This window comes from Eptesicus fuscus, chromosome 12 (genome assembly GCF_027574615.1).
Source record: "Eptesicus fuscus isolate TK198812 chromosome 12, DD_ASM_mEF_20220401, whole genome shotgun sequence".
In the NCBI taxonomy this organism is placed as follows: Eukaryota; Metazoa; Chordata; class Mammalia; order Chiroptera; family Vespertilionidae; genus Eptesicus; species Eptesicus fuscus.
In genome coordinates this window covers 18439699-18465905 of record NC_072484.1, presented here as the reverse complement: position 1 = coordinate 18465905, position 26207 = coordinate 18439699, and the positions used below count along the sequence as shown (strand labels likewise).

General features: G+C 44.3%; 1 protein-coding gene across 1 annotated transcript in view; it reads right to left on the bottom strand.

Annotated features, from left to right (window-relative positions):
• Nucleotides 1–7364: 7364 nt before the first annotated feature.
• The window catches only part of KIF16B (kinesin family member 16B), a 277225-nt gene continuing 258382 nt past the window's right edge, over nt 7365–26207 (bottom strand). The window contains exon 26 of the mRNA XM_028144837.2: nt 7365–8499. Within this exon, the coding sequence (XP_028000638.2) occupies nt 8341–8499 (159 nt within the window). The 3' untranslated portion in view covers nt 7365–8340. The remainder of the gene's footprint in view (nt 8500–26207) is intronic.

Genomic DNA, 26207 nt, shown 5'->3' with positions numbered 1-26207 from the left:
GCTGAAGGGACTGGGGGACTGAGGCTGGATGAGGCTGGATGCTGTGGGGACTGGGTGAGGCGGGGCTGAGGAGACTGGGGAACTCTGGCTGGATGAGGCAGGGCTGAGTGGACTGGGGGACTCTGGCTGGATGAGGCAGGGCTGAGGGGACTGGGGGACTCTGGCTGGATGAGGCAGGCTGAGGGGACTGGGCATTGCCATCTTGTGGTTGTGGGTGCTGCCATCTTTGTGAGGGTGTGGTAGTCAATTAGCATATTCCCTCTTTATTAGATAGGACTAGAGGCCCAGTGCATGAAATTTGTGCACGGGGGCGGGGGGTGTCCCTCAGCCCCACCTACGCCCTCTCACAATCTGGGACCCCTCGGGATTTCCGACTGCCGGTTTAGGCCCAATCCTGGCCTGCAGGGATCGGGCCTAAACCGGCAGTTGGACATCCCCTGAAGGATGTAGCAGTGCGTCAAATGGCAAGTGGCCAGATCCGGGCTGGGTGCCGGGCCACTCACACTCATCTTAGCCCGGTGCTCCTGCTGCCGCTGCTTGGTAGTGCTGCTGTGGAGTCGGGAGAGGCTCCTGCTGCCGCAGCTGTGCTCACCAGCCATGAGCCCAGCTTCTGGCTGAGCGGCGCTTCCCCTGTGGGAGTGCACTGACCACCAAGGGGCAGTTCCTGCATTGAGCGTCTGCCCCCTGGTGGTCAGTGCACATCATAGTGACTGGTCGGCCAGTTGTTCCGGTTGTTCCATTGTAATGGTCACTTAGGTGTCTATATATATAGATTATCAATGACTGCAGCCATAGCCAATGGCAGTCTGTCCCCACTTGGTGAAAGTGTTGTTGTTGGAGACCAAGAAGGCCCCTTTCTGTTTGTACCCAGCAGAGAGCTGGTTCACTAAATAGCCTAGTGCATTCACACATGAAGAGCAATAGTCCTTTTTAAAAAAATATTTGCCTTTATTATTAAAAGTATTACAGATGTCTCCGTTTCCCCCATTGACCCCCTCCACCCCAGCCCACCTCCCAGACCTTCACCGCACTATTGTCTGTGTCTATGGATTATGCATATATGCATATAAATTCTTTGGCTAATCTTTCACCCTTCCCTCTGAGATTGATCAGTTTGTTTCAAGTCCTTTTGAATGACAGCCCTGAATTCTTACAAACTGGAGCAGGCTGACATTTTTGGAAGCCCTGCATTAGGGGCATCTGTCTATGAGTCATCTGATCAATAGAAACTGACCCATTTCACTGAACCAGAGTCTCAGGGTTGCTGAGGAGGTTTTGCTTTCTTTTTCAGCAAAGGGCTTCTCTGTACATCCAAGGGATGTGTTACAGGCTATGGGTTTAGTCTAAAAACATAAACTTTTGTCTTATGGGGGAGACTAGAATGACTATGTTCAGGCCCAAAAAAATAGCGAGATGACTTGACGTCCAGGCGGGGCTGCAGGTGCTGGCATCCCCAGGCTTAAGGAGGACACAGTGCCCATGGGCAATTGCTGGTCTGTCATAAACTGAGCCCACAGCTCCCATGCAGCTTCAGGACAGCTGTGCCTGTGTGGGGCTCCCTGTGCTTCTGATTCCAAAGCAAGGATTAGGTAGGAGCCCAAAGAGGAGAGGAACTTCTTCACTTGGGCCTGCTGGCTACTGCATAGAGGAGTTTGGATACACCCTGCTGGCCATCAGAGGGTCTGGGGAGATCATGTTTCTCGATGGCAAGAGCCTCTGATATCTCAGGACCCCAAACATAGCAAAGGTCAAAGTTACAAGACCCCCAATATAGCAAAGGTCAAAGTCACAGGGCAGAGCTCTTGACCCTGATCTTGTCCCTTGGTCATTAATATTTAATCAGGAAGTCATTTCTCCTTGTACATAGAATTCAAAGGATGAGCCCTAGTTGTCACATGCTCTCTGCATTTTTGTTGTTTGTGGTTCTGCAATTTTCCAGATTATTCACAGTATCAGGATGGGCATGAGAAGTGACTGATCTGAAGATGTTTCCATTCTCCTGTGAATTTAACTTGAACTCATTCCCGATGTTCCATACCCTGGCTAAAAACCATTCAGTAAATCTGCCTGTTTCAGGAAGACTTTTCATCTCATCACTCACGTGCCATTCCAAGGTTTCTTCAGGAATCTGTCCAACTTTTCTAGCCCATACCACAGTGCCTTGCAAAGGCACCACATGAATAAAGCAATAAAATTTGATTAAGCTACAATAAATACATAAATAAAAATATTCCTCCTCCAGGAATATTCTTCCAAAAACAGTGGCAACTGAGGGGAAACATGATCCATCCCATTTACAAAATTCTGACCAGCAACCTTCCAGGTGCCCTTTCATCTGCCCTCTCCCTCCCCTCTCCATCCCATCATTCTCTCTGATGTTCTCTTCAGGTTATAGCTGTGATGGGCTTTTCCCCTCCTGCTCTCTCTTTCCTTAATTTAGGGCAATCACACAGCCACCTCCGTGCTCACTTCTCATGGCTCCGATCTCAGCTCAAATGCCACTTGGTCCCAGAAACCTCGGAGCCTCCCAGATTAATTTCTCCAGCACAGGCTCTGCCAGCACCCTCCACTCTCCCTTTGAAACATTTATCAGAGTTTGCAGGCATGAAATTGTGCAATTATTGGTGTGTGTCTGAGGGCAGTGAGAGACCCTGAGGGCAGGCCCTTGACCATGCTGCTCACCTGGGTGGTGCCATCCTGTGTGGGACATAGGAGATGTTCATGAGGATGTGCTGAATGCCTAAATGGTGAAGTGTGGGGCACCACAGGGCCAGCCAGTTCTTTCACATCCAGGAGTGCAGAGAACACAGCCAGTTTGCTCTCCATTCTCTGTGCCACGCTCTGTCTCAGCTAGGACCTCCCCAGCTCGTGGCCATTGGAGTCATAAGAATAGCCAGAGTTTGTTCTGATCCTCTCTTCACCATCGCCACTGCAGGTGGTGGGGGTGGGGCAGTGGCTGTGGCATGACAGCCAGCGTCATCATCACCTATGAGCTTTCTGCCTCCCTGTGCTCATCCCTCCCACAGCCCAGCCCCCAGGGGTACAGAGCAAGAAGGGGGCTAGTGCAACAAAGAATGGCTTACACCGGGTGCTATGAGGTGGGGAGGCACTGCATTGGTGGGGTACACAGTGGGAGCTGGGCTGCCTGGCACCAGTGTTCTGCTCAGACTTGCACACAAGGGCAACGTGTCCAGCAGAACAGTGAGCCCAGAGGACCGCCAGCTCTTCAGTCGAGGAGTCAGTCACCCAGGGACGCTGCCCTCCAGACCCTGAGCGCTACAGCCTTTGGCCACGAACTCTTCACTAGGAAATCTACACGTGGGAGCTCGAGGCTGCTGCCCGCGGGTTAGCAGGCATGGAAAGTCCTTTATAAATGTAAAATGACCTTCCCCACCTGCTTATAGAGGATAAATAGCCAGTATTTTAATATTACTTGACAACCAAAGGCTTGTACCCTCTGTGAATCAACCTTTCTTATTATATTCATTGAAATGATGGCTTAAAACACTATACAAAAAAAGGCAAGTCTCCCCCCACCACTTTCCATGGCTTCTACCTTGTTTTCAGGAGAAAAGCCAACTGATTTTAGAATCAATAGAAATGCAGATATTTAAGAAGCTGGTCATTAGCACAGACTGGTATTACTGTTCACTGTGATCCTTTTCTCTGAAGATTATTCCCTGGCAGCTGTAAAAAGCAGCTGCCATCTTCCTTCCGCCCTCCCTTCCCACCTCCCTCCTTCCTGCAGGGCCAGAGAAGCAGGGGCCTCGGAAGAGCAGACTGTTCTTTAGTGAGAAGCTCTCTGGCACATCTTCAGGCGCTAGTGAAAAGACACTGACATTTCTGCAGTTATTAATTGTGCATAAGAATTTGTGACACTTGGAGGGAAATAATTCTGCTCACAAGTAATGAAGATGTTTAATTATATTTTCACGCCCCCCCTCCCCCGCCTCTATTTTTAAATTCTGGAGAAAGATTTATCTCTTTCTGGTGACCTGCCTTGAGGGTACCAAACAGCATTGTAACACTAAGCCTATGACTCTGTGCTTTCTGCTGATGCATTTTCCTCTAGGCATTTCCAATTCGGTGCCTAGTGCACTTTCCCATCCTCAAACTTTACAGAGAGATGGCTTGTGCATCTTTTGCAAACACATCTACTTGTCTCTCTCTAAATGGGGAAGATGCTGCCTTCTGAATGGAGAAGAAGCAAAACCAAGTTGATAATCTCAGATTCCCACAGAAGAGTCAGTTTTTGGAGTAGGAACCCTTAGGAAAAAAAGTCTCATTTTTACATTTTCAAATAAAAGGGTACCAAATAAGTATATTCAAAAAAGCATGCTTTGTCTTCTGTTCTTTTGCAAGAGATTCACAGAAGGGAGAACTTTCTAGAAAGGTGTAGGGAAACCTGAGGAGACAATGCCAGAGCTTAGTGTTTGTAATTCCTCAGGAAGAGGAACATGCAAATGCTATTTGCAGGGAACAGAGATAAACTCATATCCTTGAACCCCTTCAGTTCAGTCAACTGCCTTTCTGTCCCATCCCTCCCATCATTTAAAGATGTAACAAAGTTCACTGTGCCGCCCGGCCAGTGTGGCTCAGCAGTTGAGCATCCATCCAGGAACCAAGAGGTCACTGGTTTGATTCCCAGTCATGGCACATGCCCAGGTTATGGGCTCTATCCCCAGTAGGGGGCATGCAGGCAGGAGGCAGCTGATCGATGATGTTTCTATCTCATCAATGTTTCTCTCTATCCCTCTCCCTTCCTCTCTCTCTAAAAATCAATAAAAGAAATAAAATAAAAAATGTAACAAGGTTCTCTTGGGTTCCCAAATAAAAAAGATTTATGAAGAGAACAGCCTGGCCAACACCAACATAGCCCAGCTAATGCAAATTCCCAGTTACCATTGATTAATTTGAAATATGATGCTTTAGGAATTTATAATAAGAAATGGATGGATTGGTTTCAACTTGGAAATAATTCTGTATGTGCGGAATTAAAAATCTGAGCATCACAGAGTCATTTTCAACCTAATGTACTAACATCAGGAAAGCACTCCAACCAGAGGAATCAAGTCGGTAGCCAGGTCCTCTTCCACACGTGGATAAAGCCCTGGCTCTCAAAGCAGGGATATACAGGCTTCGCTTGTCAGGAATGAGTCTCCTTAGATAAATGGTCTTTAATTAGTTTTCCCAAAGCATAAATCACCTGTCAGGATAATTTAAATTGAAACAGTTGATTTGGCTGTGGAATTATTTACCTAAATTTCCTTACTCCTCTTATTTAAAATGAAGGAGGAGGAGGAGGGGGAGGAGGAGGGGGAGAAGGAGGGGGAGAAGAAGAAAGAAGTCCTTTCCAGGAACACGTCTGAACTGAATGACTCCTGCAGGTGTGTGGTGAAGAACCTGGGAGGACAAGGGTGTCAGGTGGCAGAGATGTCCCACTCTGGATTAGTGACATCATTTTACACATTTGTGAGACAGTGTACTTAAAACCTCTCACCAAAGACTGTGTGAAAAGCAGGATGTCACTGAATATTCTCTCTCCTGTTACGCTGGAGCTGTCACCTCTGAGAAAGGCTTGCCTTGTGGTAGGCCCAGAACAAGTACTGACAAGTGATGCAACAGAGCCTCCATCTCCCAGAGCAGGGAGGACACGGTGGGCGTGTCTGGGACTGTGTGCCAAGGGAGCTGTGTTCTCCAGGGGAGAAATCGCCTTTAAAAGTTGAACCCAGAACACCAACTTGTTCTGCGGTGAGGCTGGGGACTACAGTTCTGAAGCTCCACTTCCGAGTTCCCAGATGCTCTAGGCTGTGGAAGCTTCTGGAAGCTTCTGCCCAGACGCTGAAGCATATGCTGTCTAGAGCTCCGAGGGCCAAATGGCTCTTTCTTCATACGAGTACAAACAGAAGTGGCCCAGGGCCTGCGTACCCTGCTCATGAATCTTGAAAACATCTCTACATTATGGGCCAGAGAATCTTCTAGGTGTCCACGTAAGATTTGGTTATTCCCAATTCACAAGTCCAAATTGACCACAGGGTGAATTTTACTCTAATTTCAGAATCGGAGAGGTCTGCATGGGAGCCAGGCTGAAGGTTGCTAGACCACTTGTGATGATACGTAAACAAATTTGGTGCACAAATTTTAATGTGTAAGCAACACCTGGCAGGACGTGCTAAAACTACTGAAAAAATTCTGTTTACATTCCTTAGAATTGTCCAACTGACTATATGGCACCTCAGTTTGAACTGCTGAACGTGGTCAGCTTAACCTTTCTTATTTGAGGCACCTGCAAGTAATAAAATACACGTTTACGAATTTTCTTTTACTTCTTTGAGTCCAAATTATCGAAGCTTCGAGTTTGTCATCCTGACTCTGTCATCTGTCTTATCTGTATTCCAGAAGGGATTCCATTGTGGTTTAGATGAAACGTTTCATTGGCTTTTTGAGATGCCCTCAGGTTAGAGTTTGCATATCACGCCCACACACCTGTGACTGAAGCACAGTCCCGACTGAAGTGGTTACTCCCTCGTCTTGTACCCAGGGGCTGGAATGGAACCCGCAGGTCATCTGATACCACAGCTTCGTTTTCAGATGTAGACCGAGGCTTAGAGGTGTGAAATGGCTCACTCATAACTGGCCTGACCCTGAGCCAGCCAGGACTTAAACTCAACACTAATTACTTAAGATGAGCATTGGAATCAAAGGATCTTCTGATTCCTAAACATCGCACAAACATGTCTATTTATTCTTGCCGAGTTATTGTTGTACCCTGTGTAATTTTAATGAAATGCTTGCCATAGCCTGGCCTCAGATGCAGGTCCAAAAGGGCAGGAGGAGGTAGATTATCTGGCCAGCTGAGAAAACCATAAACCCTCCAGTTTACTCAGCAAACGAGGGACAATCTTTGATTCCTTTTGAGTAAATGACCTGTAGTTAATTACTATCTCCCAGCTTTTATCCTTTAATCTCTAGGTTTACATTCTCTAGTAGAAATTGCCCCTAAACCTATGCCTGTAATCCCAACTGCAGACAAAAGCTAGTCTTTCCGTAGCAATTAAAACATTTTCTCATTTTTTCCATCCATGCTAAACTATGATATCTAATTAGTGCAATAATAGTTTTCCCCCTTGTCAAGATAATCGCATCTTTAAATATATTTTTCAGGTTGGAGAGCTCTGTTTTGCAGGCATATTCTAGAAGACTGAATATAAACATGTTTTGTTACCCATTCATTTGTGATTTCAATCATTATTATAACTGCATCTTCTGCAACACAGACGCTGAATTGTATGTTATGTATTTTCCCAGGCACATTAGATAAGTTTTTAAACCTGTAAAAACGATCATGTTGCAAACTTAAAATAAACTGAGTTACATAGTACATTCCATAACTTCTTTTAATATTGACAGCAGCTCCATTTAAATTTTGAAAAGCAAATACCTTTAATAAATTTATGTGAATGATTATATACTTTGATAAAACTATTGTACAGGAGTGTGTACATATATAAATCTATAGGTAAAATTATATACATTTCAATATATTCCGCATATATATTTTTCTACTTACATTTTTCTCTTTAGTAAAGCAAAGCAGTTTTACTGTACATAAATGTGCAATGCTACATTAAGTCCTGAGTAATTTAGGGATCATTAATAAGGTACTGCAAATTCTAAGTTTTCAGCTAAAGATCCAGTAGACTTTATGACAAAAATGTGAACAAAATTATGTTTAAAAATATGCCTTCAGCTATGCATTTTGTGATTAGTGGAGAAAGCTTGAGAATGCACAGTAGCCATTTACATTTGGGAAAAAATTCATGAATATTCAAGATGAAGCAACTATCCAATTTGTATGGGTTTATAGAAGTTTTAAGTGACGTCACCTACATCCAGTTTGTCAGGCATGGAAGACTCCAGTCGTGATTGTACCGAAAATCCCTTTTGCAGAATTTGAAATTCTGTGTAAACATCAGTGTTTAGGTATTATACAAAAATTCTGACTCAAACCAGATGAAAGTCATTTAAGGGCAGTCTGGTGAGCCACTCACTTTGTGAGGTCCCATGTTGGCTTGTCTCAGAGAACCCAAGATACTCAAGCCACATCCATCTCACCGCAGGAGAAGGAAGCACTATGGGGGAAAGGCCACGATTCAACCACAGTGGGACAGTAATAGTTACCCGTCAGACACCATCAGCAAGCAAAGCACGCCAGCCCCACGCTCAGGCACTGGGTACGGACTGGAGAGGAGGCGGGAGGCTGCCGGGAGGCTGCCCCGCACCCGAAGGCCCGCTTCGACGAGAAGGCACTGCAGTGGGGGTTCCTCTGTCACCCCAGCTCTACCCGGTCCCATGGCTGCTGTAGTCAAAGACCCCTTTCTTGAAGAATGGCGAGAATTCACAAATGGTGTGTTTCGAAAGCATCAGCCCCACTTTGTTGATGTGTAGGGGAGACGTGGCTGATTGGAGCATCACGCTGAAAAAGTCCCTGAGGTATTTCTGAGGAAGAGACAAGAGTTAAAAACCTGGTCAGGACGTTGTTGGGAGTAGAAATGTCCAGAAACAACTTCCCATCCAGCTGTCGCCGTCATTAGACATTGCACCTGGGAAATCTCCTCGGCTGCCTCTGCTGTCATCAGGCCGCCGAGGACACAGAGCCATGACATCCCTTATGCAGGGGGCGGGTCTTTGGCTCTGAGCGGATTCACAGCAACAGCCTCAGGCCTCACTGCAGACACACCCAGAGGCGCCAGCAACACTGTCACTAGCTAGTACCTTTTTCTTTTTTAGAGTAATTTCCCCCGACTTACTCATTAAGTAGGCAGATGACTAAAAGGGGGGAAAGGCGAGCCATCTGCACTATGCTAAAAGTGCTGCTGCCTGGGATTTTAAATGGGACAGTCAGCCCGTGCCTTGGATCGTTCTTATAAATAAGGAAAAGAAGTACTGGGGACTAGAGGGTCAATCCCTCCTAATATTTACAGATCATTTTGCAAATCCTGTAATCATCCATGAAAAGAAATTCTGACTATGATTAATTGCTCTGGACCCTTTCTCTCCCCTGCCCCCCGCTGCTCTTGTCTCTCCCAGCATCGTCCGCCTTGCACAGCAAAGCCTGCCGGAGACTAGGACCGGAGCTGCTGGGGATGGAATCAGGAGTGGGTGCTGGCAGGAGGCATTAAAGGAAAAGAGGACACTAAAACCAGTTACAATATTTCAGGACAGGCAAATCTTACCCACAACAGAAAACAGAGGCAGATGGTGGGGGTAAGAGGAAAAGGGGAAGAGGGGGTGGTTAGGACTAAACCTTTATTACTGTCTCAGCTTGTTTAAAAAATATAAACAGTCCTGTCACAAACTTAGAAATTAAACATCATAATTACAGACTTTGAGTATCAGAAAGAATGTGTCTAAGCAACATGGCCTAGGCCTACACCAGTGATCTGCCCCGTAGGAGAAGCAGGGTGTCTGCAGACACTTTTATTGTCACTGAGAGGGAAGTGGGGGAAGGGCAGGGATACGGCTAACATCCTACAACACACAGGACAGAACCCAGTAGAGAAACCTTGATCAGAGCAAGCTGAACTCAGCTACCTCTGTGAATTGCCAACCTAGAATTTATTTCTGAAAGAAGACACTTTGCTTAAGGAAAATTTGTTAGCTACCCTCTTAAAAAGAATAACAAGGATGCCCTGCCAGTGTGGTTCAGTTGGTTGGGCATAGTCCCATGCACCAAACAGTTGCCTGTTCGATTCCCAAGCCCGAGTTGTAGGCTTGGTTCCAGTGGGGGCACGTGCAGGAGGCAGCCGATGATGTTGCACTCCCAGCTAGATGTTTCTCTCTCTCCCTTCCCTCTCCCCTCTCTCTAAAAATCAATAAAAATATTTTTAAAAGAGCTTATATAGTCAATAACTATCCTTATTTAAAAAAAGGAAAGAAAACAATAAGGATGACTAGTAATTAACATTTGTATAGTAACTTAGAGTTTCTAAAAATCTCACATCTGTGTTTTTAGGCTTTATGGAAGTATAACTGGCTCACAAGACATGTACATTTTTCTAACATGAAAACTGATGAGTCCTGACATATGTACACCCATGAAACCACCACCAAAACAAGATAAACATTTGCACTGCCTCCAAAATGTTCTTAAGTCACCTAATTCGATGGTATCATCTACTGTGCCTGGAATTACCTCTTTTTATTACTGTAATACCAATTTTCAGGAGAGGAAACTGTTGTAAGGAAGGTGAGCAAGGCTAGGAGTCAAGAGAGGAGTGTTTTAACTCAGACTCTGTTTACCGTTCAGCATCCTAACGTACTGGTCTCATGGTAATCTCTCGTGAAAGTTCTTGAAACAGCCATCAGGTTAAGATAAGAAGGTGCCAAAACCAACTGCTAAAAAATGAAGATCTTACTCCAGTACTTATTTGCATCAGAGGCAAAAGGGAACCTGACCTCAGTTTTTCTGGGGGAGGGAAGCTGAGAGTGAATATCCACTTTATAGGGACCCGAATTCCATCCAACATGATTTCTAGTAAGTAACACAGCCCGCACCTGACCAGCCAATGCTTGCAATGAAATGCAGGTGCGCAACGGACTGCTTTTGGAAGGGCAGGAGTGAAATGATTAAGGAGGAAGATGAGGAGCTTGTCCACGGTGCCTGGAGCTGCAGCAACTTCGCAGTTTAAAGCCTCAGTAGCTCCTCCGCGGTCCCCAGCTCCTGTGTCAGGTCCCCCGCAGGTTACATTAACTGCAGACTAACGCTCTGGCAAAGCTGCCTTCAAGATGAATTCTAACAGAATAGAAGGTATTGAAAACTGGGAACAGATGCTGTCTCAACATTTGTCATAATTAGTTCCCAGAGCAGGGGTCCCTTAAAGGGCCAATAAAACCTGAAGGGTAGAATGAAGAGAGAAGTGAAAGTTAAGAATATAAATAAAAGAAAAAGAGAAAGTATTGGAGACACCTTCCCTACGAAGGGCTCCACCATAGGAAGGGAACAGTAAACCAGCTGCAGGTAATGCCTTTTTATTTAAATGAGCTCATTAGCATGCCTCGATGAAAACTCCAGAAGGAAGGATCTGCCTCCCTTGTAAACATTACAGAGAGTTTTTTCTTTGCTTTGTGGAATTCAGCAGTCTTGGCTCCCTTTATACGGACTGCTTTCTTGCTCAAAGAGATGCTCCGAGTAGGAAGTATTCTCTGCCGAACCTCAAAGTGCTCTAACCTCAAAGTGTATGAGGTGAGGCGTTCGTGGTTGGCCGCGTCCAGAGCCACATGCTTGAAATGGGCTGGGCAAACTCTTTCTGGTGAATGACAAAGACAAAGCACTAGGTCTAGGGCTGGAGACAGAAGACAGAACTGAAATTCCAGAAGGGTGTGAAGGTCACAGACAGCATCTCATTCTCCTCGGTAATCCCCATCATCCCTGGCACACTGGCCCTCCTCACACTGCCTCAATGTAACTGCTATCCTGACGCCTGGCACCTTCCATTAGTTTCACCAGTGTTTGAACTTCATATTGATGGACTCACACCACGTACACTTTGTGTCTGGCTTCCACTGCTTACGATGTTTGTGAGATACATGCACACTGTTCGGTGCAGCTGCACATTGTTCACTATCACTGCTACCAGGTGTACCGGTTAATAATGCGGATTTTGTAATTAAAGAAAACATGATAATTTCAAGAGAAACATTGAAAGTGCTTTATTCAAAGTAATGTCCATCGCTAGGTACACATTTCGCCCATCTTTCAGGTAATTTGTGGATACCGTCCCAATAGAACTTTTCTTGTTTTTAGGCAAACCATTCAGAGACCCAATTTTCCACTTCTTTGTAGGTTTTGAAGTGCTGCTCAGAAAGTGCGTGTGCCATCAATTGGAACAAGTGGGAATCTGAAGGAGCAAGGTCTGGGGAATACGGCGGGTGGGTTAATACTTCCCAGGCAAGATCTTTTAACGTGTCTTTAACTGGTTTTGAAGGGTGTGATGGTGTCTTTGCCGTGTCTTCTGGCCCATTCTGGTCGTTTCACAATCAAAGTGTGTTTCAAATTGATTATTTGTTGTCAGTAGCGATCAGTATTAACGGTTTCACCTGGTTTTAGAAGCTCATAATACACCACACCTTCCTGATCCCACCAAACGCAGAGCATTGTCTTCTTTCCCAAGTGATTTGGCCTTGTAGTCGATGATGATGGTTGACCTGGATCAACCCATGATTTTTGTGCATTTGGGATTCTCAAAATAAATCAACTTTTCATCGCCAGTCACAATTCGATGCCAAAAAGATTTTCTTTCCTGCCACTGAAGCAACATTTTACTGATGACTTTTCGGTTTTCCATTTGTCTTTCTTTCAATTGATTTCGTTCAGAAGATTTTCCTTCCTTTAAAATCTTTCCCATTGCTTGTAAACGATAGGAAATTGTTTGCTGAACAACGTTTAATCTTTCTGAAAATTGTTTTTGAGTTTGACATGCATTTTCATCAATAATGCTTGTAATTGATGGTCTTCAAACGTTTTAAGTTGACCTGGATGTTCTTTGTCTTTCACATCAAAATCATCACTTTTAAAGCATTTAAAACAACATTCACAAGTATCTTGAGATGGATCATGTTCACCATAAGCTTCCTGAAGTATATGATAACTTTCAGCAGCAAAATAAAATAATGAATTAAAACCTCCCGCAAATTAAAACCTCTTTTTTTGGCACGAAATTCGACATTTTTAAGTGTAAAAATATCTATGATGTTAACACCTTCAGAAAATTTAACATATGAAGTTTTGAAGCTTGCTGTCAATACAACAAAATGGCATACATATCAAATCTCATATATATCAACATATGTGTAATTCCATCTATTGAAAAAAATCCGCATTATTAACCGGTATACCTGGATGGTATTCCAGTGCAAACATCCCACTGACTAACTTTAGCTGGAGAGCATACAACCATGGATAATTTGGTTCTTTTGTCTGAGCTTTTCTTCAATAACGAAATCTACTTCCATATAATGGTGGCTGGTGAGTCAAGTTTATTACTATTCCTCAAAAATCACACCCCCAAAAAACTTAGGGTTTCAGGCTCAATCCAAGATCAGCCAATGTACTAGTACTCTATTTTATACCAGAGGCCTGATGCAAGAAATTCATGCAAGACTAGGCCTTCCTTCCCCCGGCTGCTGGCACCAGCTTCCCTCTGGCATCTGAGATCCGGGCTTCCCTCACAGCCCTGGCTTCGTCCGGTAGGTCGTCCGGAAGGACGTCCAGTCTAATTAGCATATTATGCTTTTATTACTATAGATACTCAATATACATGGTAATTATATATAAAACGCATACTTAAATAGACACATATTTACATAATTTGTCCTGCCTGTGCTCACAATGTTTTCCACGGCACCTATAGCTGAAGGGAGAAACTAAAGTTCTTCTTGCCCAAGCCCTCCCTTTACAGTGCACCAACGACATCCCACCCTCCCTGCTACGGGAAACATCAGTCCAGGTGCCACTCGGCATCCCCAGGGCAGCACACTGTATAAAAGAGCAATATAAAACTTGAAGAACATTAGGAATTTAAGTGACTTATCAGGGTTATAAGGGCAAAGTAGAAAAAGAGTTTGTAAAATCCAATATCCAATTTCTGTTTCTTTCACATGGCATTTTTCTCCCTTAAAAAAAAGAACAGCAGCAGGCATATTTAAATATCTGTAGCCATTAGGGACCACAGAAGGCCTGCAAGCCTGCCCACCCTGGTGATGGGTATCCCACCTGACTCTGTTAAACACCCTGGATCCGGGCCACCATGAACAGAGGTCGCACCCACTGGGGCTGTGCAACATATCAAACACTTGGAGGATGAGTCAGAGGAAAACAAATTCTCTTTCAACAAGATTGCAAATCGGGAAACGGAGCAGCAGAGCAAGGAGTCTGGGAGAGGGTCTGTGGGAGTGGGAGTGATGGAGGGAAAGGAGGGGCCAAGAGGAGCACGGGCCACAGGAGATGGGTGGCTGGCAGTGGAGGGCAAGAGAGTAAGGGCTGGGGCAGAGGGGACAGAAAGGATAGGGGACACAGGGGAGAGAAGGAACTAGCACAACAATGAATGTCCGTGAGTTGTTTGTTTATCAATTTGGCAAAAAGATTTAAGAATAAGAAATATATTAGACATTTATGTAGGTTATTTACTTTTTTTTTTAAATATATTTTATTGATTTTTCACAGAGAGGAAGGGAGAGGGATAGAGAGCTAGAAACATCGATGAGAGAGAGACATCGACCAGCTGCCTCCTGCACACCCCCCACCGGAGGATGTGCCGCAACCAATGTACATGCCCTTGACTGGAATCGAACCCGGGACCTTCCAGTCCGCAGACCGACGCTCTATCCACTGAGCCAAACCGGTTTCGGCAGGTTATTTACTTTTTGCTACGTGGACCAACAGTGAAGTATATGGTTTTTTCTTATCAATATTTTCAGGAAGTCAAATTTAGATGGCTAATCTTTAAGGCATATTTCCCATTGATGGTATGTACCTTGTGGTCATAAAGTCCCTTCTTCTACAGGCTGTGGGCTTATTACAGTTCAATCTATGCAGGTTCCACTGAGCAGGGCATAGAAGTAACAGGGAGAGATGGGTCCATGGGTCTTTTCCAAAGCATTAAACTGACATGTGTCTTTAAAATCCCTTCAACACAGACAAAATCTTATAGGGACTATGAGCTGTTAAAGAGGAGGCCAAGAGAGACCAATGGAAGGATGAGGACCATACAGATTGTCAGACACCCCCTAACAGGCTCCTGATCCCTTCTTTCCAAAGTGGCATGTTTTTCCCCTTTAACTCTTATCTGCCAAGACTCCTCTGAGTATTCCCTTAGCACCGTCTTCCACATGCACACATCAGGGTGACCCAGTCATCTCATTGCTCTTACGAAAAGGCCATTTATCAAGGGCTTGCAAAGTTCTGGGCAGAGTGAAAACTTTTAATAATATATCTCATTCAATTACCACAACAACTTTAGGAGGGACCATGCTTATCTTCATCTTCTAGAAAAGAAACTGAGGTCCAGGAGGCTAAGTAATGTCCCAAAGGTCACAGAGCACAGAAGTGGGAGTTCCAGGCTACTGCCCAAGGATCCTCCATCCCCTCTCCTCCCAACGGGCGCCTTCTCCTGAGTACTCTTCTCTCTCTCTCAATGGACAAGGCCGTCTACACGGGCATCAGCTGCTTGGGAAGATACACTGCCTTTCCTGGGCCTGATGGTGCTCTCAGTGAGAGGAGACCATGGGCACAGGGTTCCAGAGCTAATGTCCACACAGACATGTACATTTCCTGTGAGTTTCTATCTTCTCCAGGAAGTCCCAGGCAGCTTTGCTCATGCCCCTCCCAAACTGAGGAGCTTGGGAGCCACACAACATTTTCAAGTGTAAGAAGCTCAGGAGCCTGGAAGGGGGGGTGGGGAGCTGCAGGAGAGCCTTGGTCTGCCCTTTTCCAAGCCTGGGAGTTGATACCCCCATTTGCTTACAATGGCCACAGGCATTTTCTACCCTTTGCAATCAAGTGAATGGAAAACCCATGGGGAGTTGGAAGCCAGTGGGCACCAGTCAGGAATAAGAGGAAACCTTCCACCTACACCACACCCAAGCTCCTGCGGGGGGGTGGGGGGGAGTGGGGGGAAGGGGGGGCTAGTTGGTTGTCAGATCAAGGCATCTGCCCAGGCATTCTTAGGATGAGGTCAATCCCAGGAGGCTTTGTGACTAACTTTCCAGTGGCCAGCATATCCTAGTGGTATATCCCAGCCAAGTGTGCAGCTAGAAGGCTCCAGCCCCAAACCCTGATATACACACAACCAATCTTTAAAATTCTAACACCACTTCAAAATGCAACAATTAAACATAATGAATCCTTTGAGGCTTGGACTGTTGGCTCAGTGGTTGAGCGTCAACCCAGGAATCAAGAGGTCAGATGTTCGATTCCTGGTCAGGGCACATGCCTGGGTTGTGGGATTGATCTCTAGTGGGGGGTGTACAGGAGACAACTGATCAGTGATGCTCTTCTCTCATCAAAGTTTCAATCTCTCCATCCCTTTCCCTTCCTCTCTCTCTAAAAATCAATAAAAACATATTTAAAAATAAATATTATTAATCTTTTGAACCAAAACACAAGCTAATGTGGTCTACTGGCTGTGTTACTGAGTTCTGAAAGGTGAGACACACTCCTCACAGTGTAATTCAGCCAGAATTTAGTTCATTATTTTAGAGTTTTAGCCTAGTACCTCAATCAATACACTACATTAGGGAAAAAATTGAGTATAATGTGCTGGTACATGCTATTTCATTTTAGACACCCTTGATGAAGGTCATTATGTTAGCATGTTTCATCATGTGTGACCTACAACACAATTTCTGTTTCAGCTCTGGCTGACAGGACAAGTACTTAAGTTACTGGAACAACCTTGGTAAAAGCTGGCTTTCACATCGCCTCTGCTGGGTGGTTTTCACCTCGGGAGCTTCTAAATGAAATTCTATTATGGTCATAGGGACTGGTCACATGCTCTATAGGCCATCCTGGCAAACACCCTGTGAGATCTGCAGGGCATTAAATGGTGTGGCCCCTCCCATCTTGTGGTCATTTCCTTTCAGGTCTGGGGTCTGGAAAGGAGGGAGGAGGATTAGTGTCTAAGACCAGAGAGAAAATGTGTACAAGGAGCAACGCCAGCATGTGGAGGGCTCTGCATAGGGAACAGTGGGACTTGAAGGAGAGCATGGGGGGCTTGAATCTGGATTTGGGTCTGCAGACACTTTGTACTAAGCATTTCCTAGTTCATGATCTTACATGAGCCCTAAGACATGCTGAAGAGGAGGAGGACAGATATGGTTATCTTTTGTTTGCAGATGAAGAAACTGAGATCCCAAGAGGCAGCAACTTAGCCAAGGTCAACAGACCATTAAGAGACTGACAAAATGACTGGCTCCTCAATCAGAAGAAGGGCCTAAGATAATTCTCATAGTGCAGTCTTTTCAGCATGAATTGTGATGTATAAATGTAAAGGCAGCCCCTGTCTCTAAGGTTGTCCATACCATGCTCATGTAGGCTCTCAGAATTTACCTTGAATTTCAGTCAACCACCGTGTGTGTGTCTAGAAGATGTGGCTATGCGAATAGAGCCTCAGAAACATTTGAAAGACCTTACCTTCTTATCTTTTGGCTCCCTTCCTTCTTCCATTTTAATTAGCAGGGGGATAAAATCATGGCCATCTTATGTTAAAAATTTCAATTTTAATAGGGCTCATGACTACAACTGCAGCCTACTGCTTATTTCATGTGCAATATATCAAACTAGTTGTGTCATTCTAATGATTTTCCCAGCCATCTCATTGTTGTGGAGCCCTCATTATTTTTCAAAATTTTAACATAAATCCTCAATGTAATTTAAAGTTATTGAAATTATTAAAATTGTAATGGTCTTTAAAAATATAATAGGGCTTTATCCACCTTTCCATTGTGACATATTAACAGGGAAGACAGTTCAATGGCATTCCTCATTTCCAGAAGTCATTAGCCACAAGTGGCAGCTTAAAGACAACTATCAGTCTCATACCACTTAAGAGGTTTCATTTACCTTGAAGCCCTAGAAAAATTCATCATCGGCTGATGGGCTCTGAAGACACATCAGGTCTGGGTAAGGACACACTAGGATATTTCTAGACCTGAGAGAGGTCTGGTCACTACTAGCCAGATGTCACGAATCAACCCAGTGGAATCAATATTATTCACCTGGTCAAGTCTTCCTCATGATAAACTCTCATAAATTCCAGTCTGAACACCTCTCTCTGGCTATCCTAGAATTTGTCTCCACTGGATCAGAGCTGCTGGATTGCTTTTCCAACATGCCCAAAACATCCTACACACTCTGATGAAATTAGGACAGTTTGGGGTATTGGGATGATGCTCTAATCAATACCTAGCCACGATAAATAAGGACAGTTTGATTCAAGCAGCTCTTTTATCTGGAACACAGTTATTGCACACCTGCTCTACAGGAAGCATTGTGCCAGGCACTGGGTGTCAGCTGTTGAAAAACAGACAGTGCCTGCCCTGACTAGGAGTCTGGGCTGGCCCACTGTTCAGGATCATTCTTATTGGTGCTTTGCTTCCAGTATCTAAATCCTACCTATCTTTTAAGGACTGGATAAAGGTTTGGTCTTTGTTGACTCCTCTCTCTTCAGGCTTTATTCCTTCACCCAGCACCTATTTATTGAGAGCTACATGCTCGTGCTGCTAGGAATTCAGTGGTGAATAAGACCAGTTCCTGTCCTGAGAAACCTGCAGGCCTTTCAGGGTGATGGACAGGTAAAGCAGCAATTAAAATCCTATACAATAAAAGGCTAATATTCAAATTGACCAAACTGCGAAACGACCAGCCGCTATGACGCGTACTGACCACCAGGGGACAGATGCTCAACACAGGAGCTGCCCCCTGGTGGTCAGTGCGCTCCCACAGAGGGAGCACCACTCAGCCACAAGCCGAGCTGATGGCTGGTGAGTGCAGTGGCGGTGGCAGGAGCCTCTCCCACCTCCGCGGCAGCACTAAGGATGTCCAACTGCCGTCTATCCCTCCCCCCCTCACCCCCTGCCACCCATGGCTCCCGGACTGCAAAAGGGTGCACCCGGGCTGGGAGGCCCCTCCTCCCCCAAAGTGCACAAATGTTGTGCACTGGGCCTCTAGTATGGCTTTAAGAAAACAGAATGAAGTGTTTTGGAGCACACAGAAAAAAGGGATACAGCCTAGTCATAGTAATTGGTGACATTTATTCTAAGAACTGAGGGGTGAGTAAAAAGTAAGAGGTGACAGTATTGGAGAAAGATACTAGAGGAGGTCTGTTCAAGGCAGTAGCGACAGCATGTACAAAGCCTCATGGTGGGGAAGCAGAGCTTGGGGCTCTCTCCACCAAAAGTCCAGCACGACTGGCCTGGACACCATGTGTGGCCCATTCAGAGTAGGGTGTGCACTCCTGGAACGCGCTGCTCACTGAGTCAGCTCTGTACCATTTCTCACAACTAGGGTTCTGCCCATGCCCTGGGGAACCTCTCTTCCTCTTGGACCAGTAGAGTACTACCAGGCCTTCAGGGTGGAGCCCGTTACATGTTTTAATGAAGGGAATACACTGGAGGTAGTGCTGAGAGTGAAGAAGTGGCCTTGCAGATTCTGGCGCCCCAGCTGGGCCCAGTCCTCAGTGAAGGCAGGATCAGAATGCAGCCACACAAGTGGCCTGACCTGACACCACCTGGAAAAATGAACCACCCAGCTGAGCCCTGCCCAAATTCCAAAACCACTGAATCCATAGCAATCAAATGGTGGTTGCTTTAAAGGCACAAATTTTGAAGTAGTTTATCACACAGCAATAGATAACCAAAATACATGTGTTTAGAAATAAGGTAAGAGATGAGGGAATAAATGAAATTAGTGAAAGCAGAATGAAACAATCTTTCTTTGGTTTTTATTTATCATTTATGACCAGCCATCAATTACAGTCCTATTCTACTTCATGCCAACCTCTTCCAACCTTTTTAGTATTTCTAATGAATAATTCTGTGTTAGCAGGTACTTTTCTATCTATCCTAGGTTGTAAAGTAAATACTTGAAGTAGTCATCATGCAAAATACAGCATTTAAGTCTTGATGTTATAGAGAATTCTGAGAGCTCCCAGTTAAAACTCATCAGGGTGAAATGTTAGTCTGTGATTACAGAATCAGAACTATTCATTACAGTGACTCAGAGAATCTTCTTTATGAGTTTAATGACATAAGCATATTGTGTTGAATTATTATGGTCCTGCATCAGTTGGACTCATAAATGTAATATACTCAGTCTGGTTCAAATATTCTAATAAAATCCAGCAAGCTTTAAAATTTTATAAGGGATGTGCACTTAAAGCCCATGTGATATTCAATTTTCACAGGCTGATGTCCCAGCTTAGGGTATTAAGTAGCTTCAATGATCATGATGACTCAGCCTGGCCATCCAGCAGGGCAGGCTTAGGGTAAACCCCCACCAACAAGCCACTTGAGAAAGACCCGAATCTGCTTAGACAGGGAGGCGAATTGAGCTTTTCTCCCTAACACAAGTCAATAGCAGTCCCATCTTTTCAGCTCATGGAGGGGGAGAGAGGAACTGAGTTTATGCTGCACCTGTGAGCCAGCAGTGACAGCACACATCAGCTCTAACAGAGTCAACAAATAGCTTCCAGACAGTCTGACAGGCCCTGCTCTAAACTTCATTTGTTTGAAGCAAAATATGGGAGGACACTGTGGGAGAAGCTCAGTTCCTGGGGCTCACCCCAGTTCTTTGACTTTTTTTTATTGGCTCTAAGTAGAGATGGGTAACAGTAAACACAGATGCATAGCAACAGCATGGCCCACCATCTGAACCACGAGGTTGGTGTAGTTTATGCACTGTATGGCATCTCCGAGGGCACTCAAGTCACTCTGCAGCCACCACGCTGGGCACAGGGGCATGACAGCACAGGGGTCTGGGGTAAGTCCCTGAACTCCTCTGCACTGCAGTTTCCTCATCTGATTATACTATCATTTTAGGATTAGAAGATTAAATGAGCTCCTCTATAAAGGGCTCAGGGCAGGTCCCAATTCCCAATATGTATTCTACATAGCTTTCTCCTCAGGGAGCTCATCTGCAAATTTGTTCATTTCCCCCTCTTTTAGTTGTTTAAAAACACATGGGCTTAAAATGTGGAAGTGTTTAACTTGAATGCTTTCTGCTTCAAAGGAAAGAAGTCAGCAAGAATCCCAGGTCACCTCCTATCAGATATTGGCAGACCCTTTAGTTTAAGAGTTGCTTTAAAGTTAAAAAAAATAATATAAAATAAATTAACCTGTTTTTCAAAATGGGAATCATATTAAAATAAGTTAAAAATCAGGTAATATATATCAGGTAAATTCATTAACCCACCTTCCCAAAAGCTCATTTTAGGATACATTTTGGCTACTGAGATTCTGAAAAGTACCATATGGAGAAAAACACAATTATTTTCTTTGTTTCTAAGCTCAAGATTCCTTTCTGTAGGTATAAACCTTCAATGAGGTCCCTGACATTTTGAAATAGAATGACGGCTCCCAGTGGCCGATTTGACTGACAGACTTTGAAATGACAATCGTGATGGCTGGTACCTCTTGGCTGTAATGTATTTAAACCCAGATTCAAAGAACCAGGTTCTGAAAAACCTGAGAACTGAATAAAGGGATAGTTGCACATTAATTACTGGCATCACAACGTTTCCCTGTTAGTAGAACCCAGAATTGGATTGGGTGCAATGCTGGAGGATCCTGGATGATTGTCTCCCTGGCTGTACCTGTGGTTGAACAGAACAGAACAATCCTTCCCCTTACTGTAAGACCTACAGCCATTTGTATATCAATCGCATGTTGTTGTTTTTTCCGGCTGGCCTAGCCCTGGGCCATCAGAATAACACTCTGTCTCTGAATTCTAGGGCAAGAGGGTAAGCTCTTGAGACTCCAGGAGAAAAGACCCAGTGCCCCTTTTTGTTGTCTGGGTCAGGAGCTCCTGATTATCCTTGTGGGACTGTTTGCCTTGCAGATTATCCTCTTGCTTTGGGAGTTACTACCCACTGTCTACACACTGTCCTAAATCCCAGGAAGCCATGGTCATGCCCCAGGTGTGATGAGAACTGTGGCCCCAAGTGGTGGGCCTGTGACCCCACCCCACAGAGAGGATTAGCTGGGGATTTGGATCATCTGCACCAATGATCCCCTTCACTGGGGACAATGACTGAGATGAATGATGTCAGGGAAGGTGGAGCAGGGAGAAAATCCAGGCCTAAACTTCTCTAATATAACATCTCTAATTCTAAAAAAGGATGGGGTAGGTGTAGATTTCATACCAGAATGGGAAAATAGAAAAATTCCTTTACCCAACAGATATTATCTACAGAATTAAGCACTAAAATATATATACACTGAAACCATGAACTTCCAAAAGCACAGTGGTGTGTGTGTTTTTTTTCCCTTAGGATCTTACACTGTAGCAAAATTTCACAGGTTTATAGTGTCTCCTTTCTCCTGAACAAGGGAAGTTTACTGAATGATTGGAAAGAAAGAAGTCTATCAAATATTAATTTATGCTTCAGAGCCAAACTTTAGAAACTCTTAAAACTGTCCTGATCTTCTGCTACCATCTGAGAAACTGCTGCACAACAGTAGTGCAGAATGTAGCAGATTAGGCAGTTGATCAAACATGGACTTCCAAGGACACTCTGGTCTGGCTGTGATAAACATCAAATGAACCTGAAACTGTGTAAGCATCAGTCTTCCAGCCCTCAAAACTTTTAGCTTCCGTTTGTTTTCAGGTGGCAGTAGTGCAGAAAGGACTAGAAAGAAGTACTGGCAAAATGTGGACAGAAAGAAGATCTGTAAGATCAAAGGGAAATCCTACTAGTTAAGGGATCTTGGAAAATGCTCTGGGACATTTAGTCTAAGAAATAATGGGCTAATTTGGACTAATTTGACATCCACAGTTTCTGCCACAAGGAAACGGCCTTTCAAAAATAAGAAATGTCAGTTTATATTGGCTGAGCTATTATTTGGATATGCCCAGAGTCTTTCAAACGAGGAACTGCAAATAAACGCAATTTTGTGAAGTGGAAGATAAGCACTATAAATGAAAAAGAAATGGTGAATCAGCAGTGACATATACCAAGAAGCATAAATACCCCAGACTGTGAAGTTCAGTAAGAGCAGACAGAGTCCCCTTGCTGTTCATAGCACTCATCCTCAGGGCTCTGAAATAAAAGCCCGATGCCCCACTGCCTTTTCCCAGTTGGCCAAAAACATCCATGCAGACAGGGTGATGGCTTCATTTACTGCCATTTTCAACTCTGATTCACAAAGGTTTTCTTGATTTCAGTATCAGTTTCCTAACTTCACTCATATAGTAAACAGGTGATCTAAATTAGAAAACAGACTAGAGAAAGCCCTCATTTCTTTTTTCGGTTGCCTGAAATGAATATCATATATATAAATGTAATGGCATTGTATTGAATTCCTGGGAATAAAAATAAGTTTATCTAAAAATTAATGGGAGCTTTTTATAGGCAAATAAGAAAGAGAAAACTACAGAATTGGAATAAACTGATGTTTTTATCCATTTCCCTCAATATTGTCTCAAAGGGCTGCAACATGTGCCATGATTCATTACCATTATGAAATATGTGATATATATAGAAGAAAAAGGGGTCGTCAATTTTAGCTGAATTCTAAAATGAAGATGTGTTTACAAAGGCAACAGAGGGCAGTATGAAGGTTCATTGGCAAAGGCCACCATGAGCACCTTTTATATAAGAAAAGCACAATTTATTTTGGGAATATAAATTAATGGAGTTAAGGGAATTGATACATTTTCAAGAAAACAAATCCAGCCCTGGTTTGGCTCAGTGGTTGAGTGTTGACCTATGAACCAGGAAATCACTGTTTGATTCCCAGTCAGGGCATATGCCTGAGTTGCAGGCTCTATCCCCAGTGTGGGATATGCAGGAGGCAGCCAATCAATGATTCTCATCATTGATGTTTCTATCTCTCTCTCTCTCTCTTCCTCTCTGAAATCAATAAAAATATATATTAAAAAAAGAGAAAGCCAAATTAAAATTTAAATGAGAAAAGATGATTCCTAAATTTTGATATAAGAAGAGAACAGAGAACTCAGTGGAGATAACACAAAGACTGTGGTTCTTAAAATATACATATCACAAGAGTAATTCTGAATATGTCTTTTGGGCTGTTGCAACAAAGAAAGTGTATGAAGAAGAACAGTACCAACATCATGGAAATAAATATAATTGACTAGAGGCCTGGTGCACAAAATTTGTACATGGGTAGGGTCCCTAAGGCCTGGCTGGCGATCAGGGTGGATTGGGGCCCTCCGGCTGCTGGCCAGGGCCTCCCTTCCCCAGCTGCCCGCTGGGGCCTTCCTTCATTCTGTGCCAACCCCTGGTGGTCAGCGCACATCATAGTGAGCAATAGAACTCCCAGTCTCCCAGTTGAACTCCCTAGGGGACACTTTGCATATTAGCCTTTTATATATATAGATTATTCCAGGATACATGAAGCTAGGCCTTCAGGTCTAAAACAGCATTAGAAGATGCAAAAGTAACAATTGCAGTCTTAACACAGGGAAGGGAGAGTGAAGTGGACTACATAGCACGGTGCTTCTCAATCTGTGGATAAGACCAATTAAGGGATGGAAGGAGGCATCGGAGGCGAGGGAGAGAAATGGAAAATAGAGGAGATAGAAAAATGAGAGAAAGACCAGGTCAGAAGATCAACACAAACAAATTTTAAGAAAGAAACAACGGGGGAGGGGGAGTAACATTGAGAGGAAATCATGAAAAGTCTCCCCAAAATGCAGGACATGAGAAAGATAATGCACATGAAGTTGACTTGATGACTGCTCCCCAAAGTAGAATTGTGCAAGCTCAGAACAAAGGGGCAGAGAGAAGGCTTTTGGAAGGGGCGAGAGAAGTATCATGTCACACACGAAGGATCAAGATCAAAATGGCTTTGAACTGCTTAGCGGCACTAGCGTTAAGACAATGGAGCAATCCCTTTGAAACTCTGAAAGACAACAATTCCCCATTTTCAGACATGTCCTCTTCACCTCTTACACATGCCTTCTCAGGAAGCTACTGGAGATGAGCTCCATCAAAATGAGGAAGTAAATCAAGAGAGAGAAAAACACAGGCACAGGAATCAGGGGGAACAAATGACGGAGAAGGGCGATCACAGTAGGTGTGACTCAGTCTGACTAGAAGAGGCAAGAGTTTCCAGGAGTTTGTCAAGGAGGCTGAATTCATGAATTACCTGATGCTTTGTAATTTTTTGGAAACTGACCAAGCATTTGAAGTTGAACAGCAACAGTATGTAATAAACTAAGCAAACTAGCCAGCAGACCGAACACTGCATGTCTGAGTGGGGCGGTAGGGCTGGGGTGCCTCTGAGGGAAGCACCCTTCACAGTGAGGTGTTGACAGATAGCACCTTGAATTGAAACAAAAATTTAAAAAGTAGCAATGCACGAATGCAATTTCAGTTTGAAGAAAAAAACCAAGGGTATTGAAAGAGTAGCTGGTGGGGAAAGGGAAACTGGAGGGTAAACAAAGACAGAGACTGCTTTTCAGAAAGGCCCGAGAGAACTATTTGAGCATACCCGTAACTGACATTTAAAAGGATGTTTTAAAAAATACACACATACATAAAACAACCTTAGGCCTGTGTGTACACCCACACACACATATACCTCTCTCCCTCCTGGCCCCGCCCCCTGGATGGTCAGAGTAGTTACCTCTGGGCAAGTGACTCTGCCTGAGACCCTCTGAAAGCAGAGACTGAGGCAGTGGTTCTCAACCTTTTCAATGCCGCGACCCTTTAATACAGTTCCTCATGTGGTGGTGACCCCCAATCATAAAATTATTTTCGTTGCTACTTCATAACTGTAATTTTGCTACTGTTAATGAATCGTAATGTAAATATCTGTGTTTTCCCATGGCCTTAGGCTCTACAGCAGGGGTTCTCAACCTGTTAGCAGGGTCGCCTAAGACCATGGGAAAACACAGATATTTACATTACGATTCATAACAATAGCAAAATTACAGTTATGAAGTAGCAACGAAAATAATTTTATGGTTGGGGGTCACCACATGAGGAACTGTATTAAAGAGTCGCGGCATTAGAAAGGTTGAGAACCAATGGATTGAGGTGATCCTGGACATAGAAGCAAAGGGGTAGGAAAGTGAGAGAAGAAAAAGCACCAATAAAGGGGACGTTGTGCAGTGCATTACCACTGTGGGAGACTGCACTCAGTCCTGCTGGGGACCCTGGGAGAAACATGCAGAATGTGCTTCCAGAATGTCCCAGTAAAGGATGGAGGCAGGCACATTTATCCATACCCTTCTGCCCCGAGAGTTATCTCCAGAACCTCACCTCCCTCCAGCCTCTGGCCTGGCACAGTCAGGGCTACAGGGAGCTGCTTGGGCTTCGGAGAAGGCTGAGGAAGGAAAGCTGAGACACCTCGTGGGACACTGTCACACACACTGCAATTGTCCATCAGGGCCAAGGCCAATATCAGGGTAGGTCAAGGGGACTTGGAATAGCATGCACTGGACAGGACTGGGTTGGTGGTGA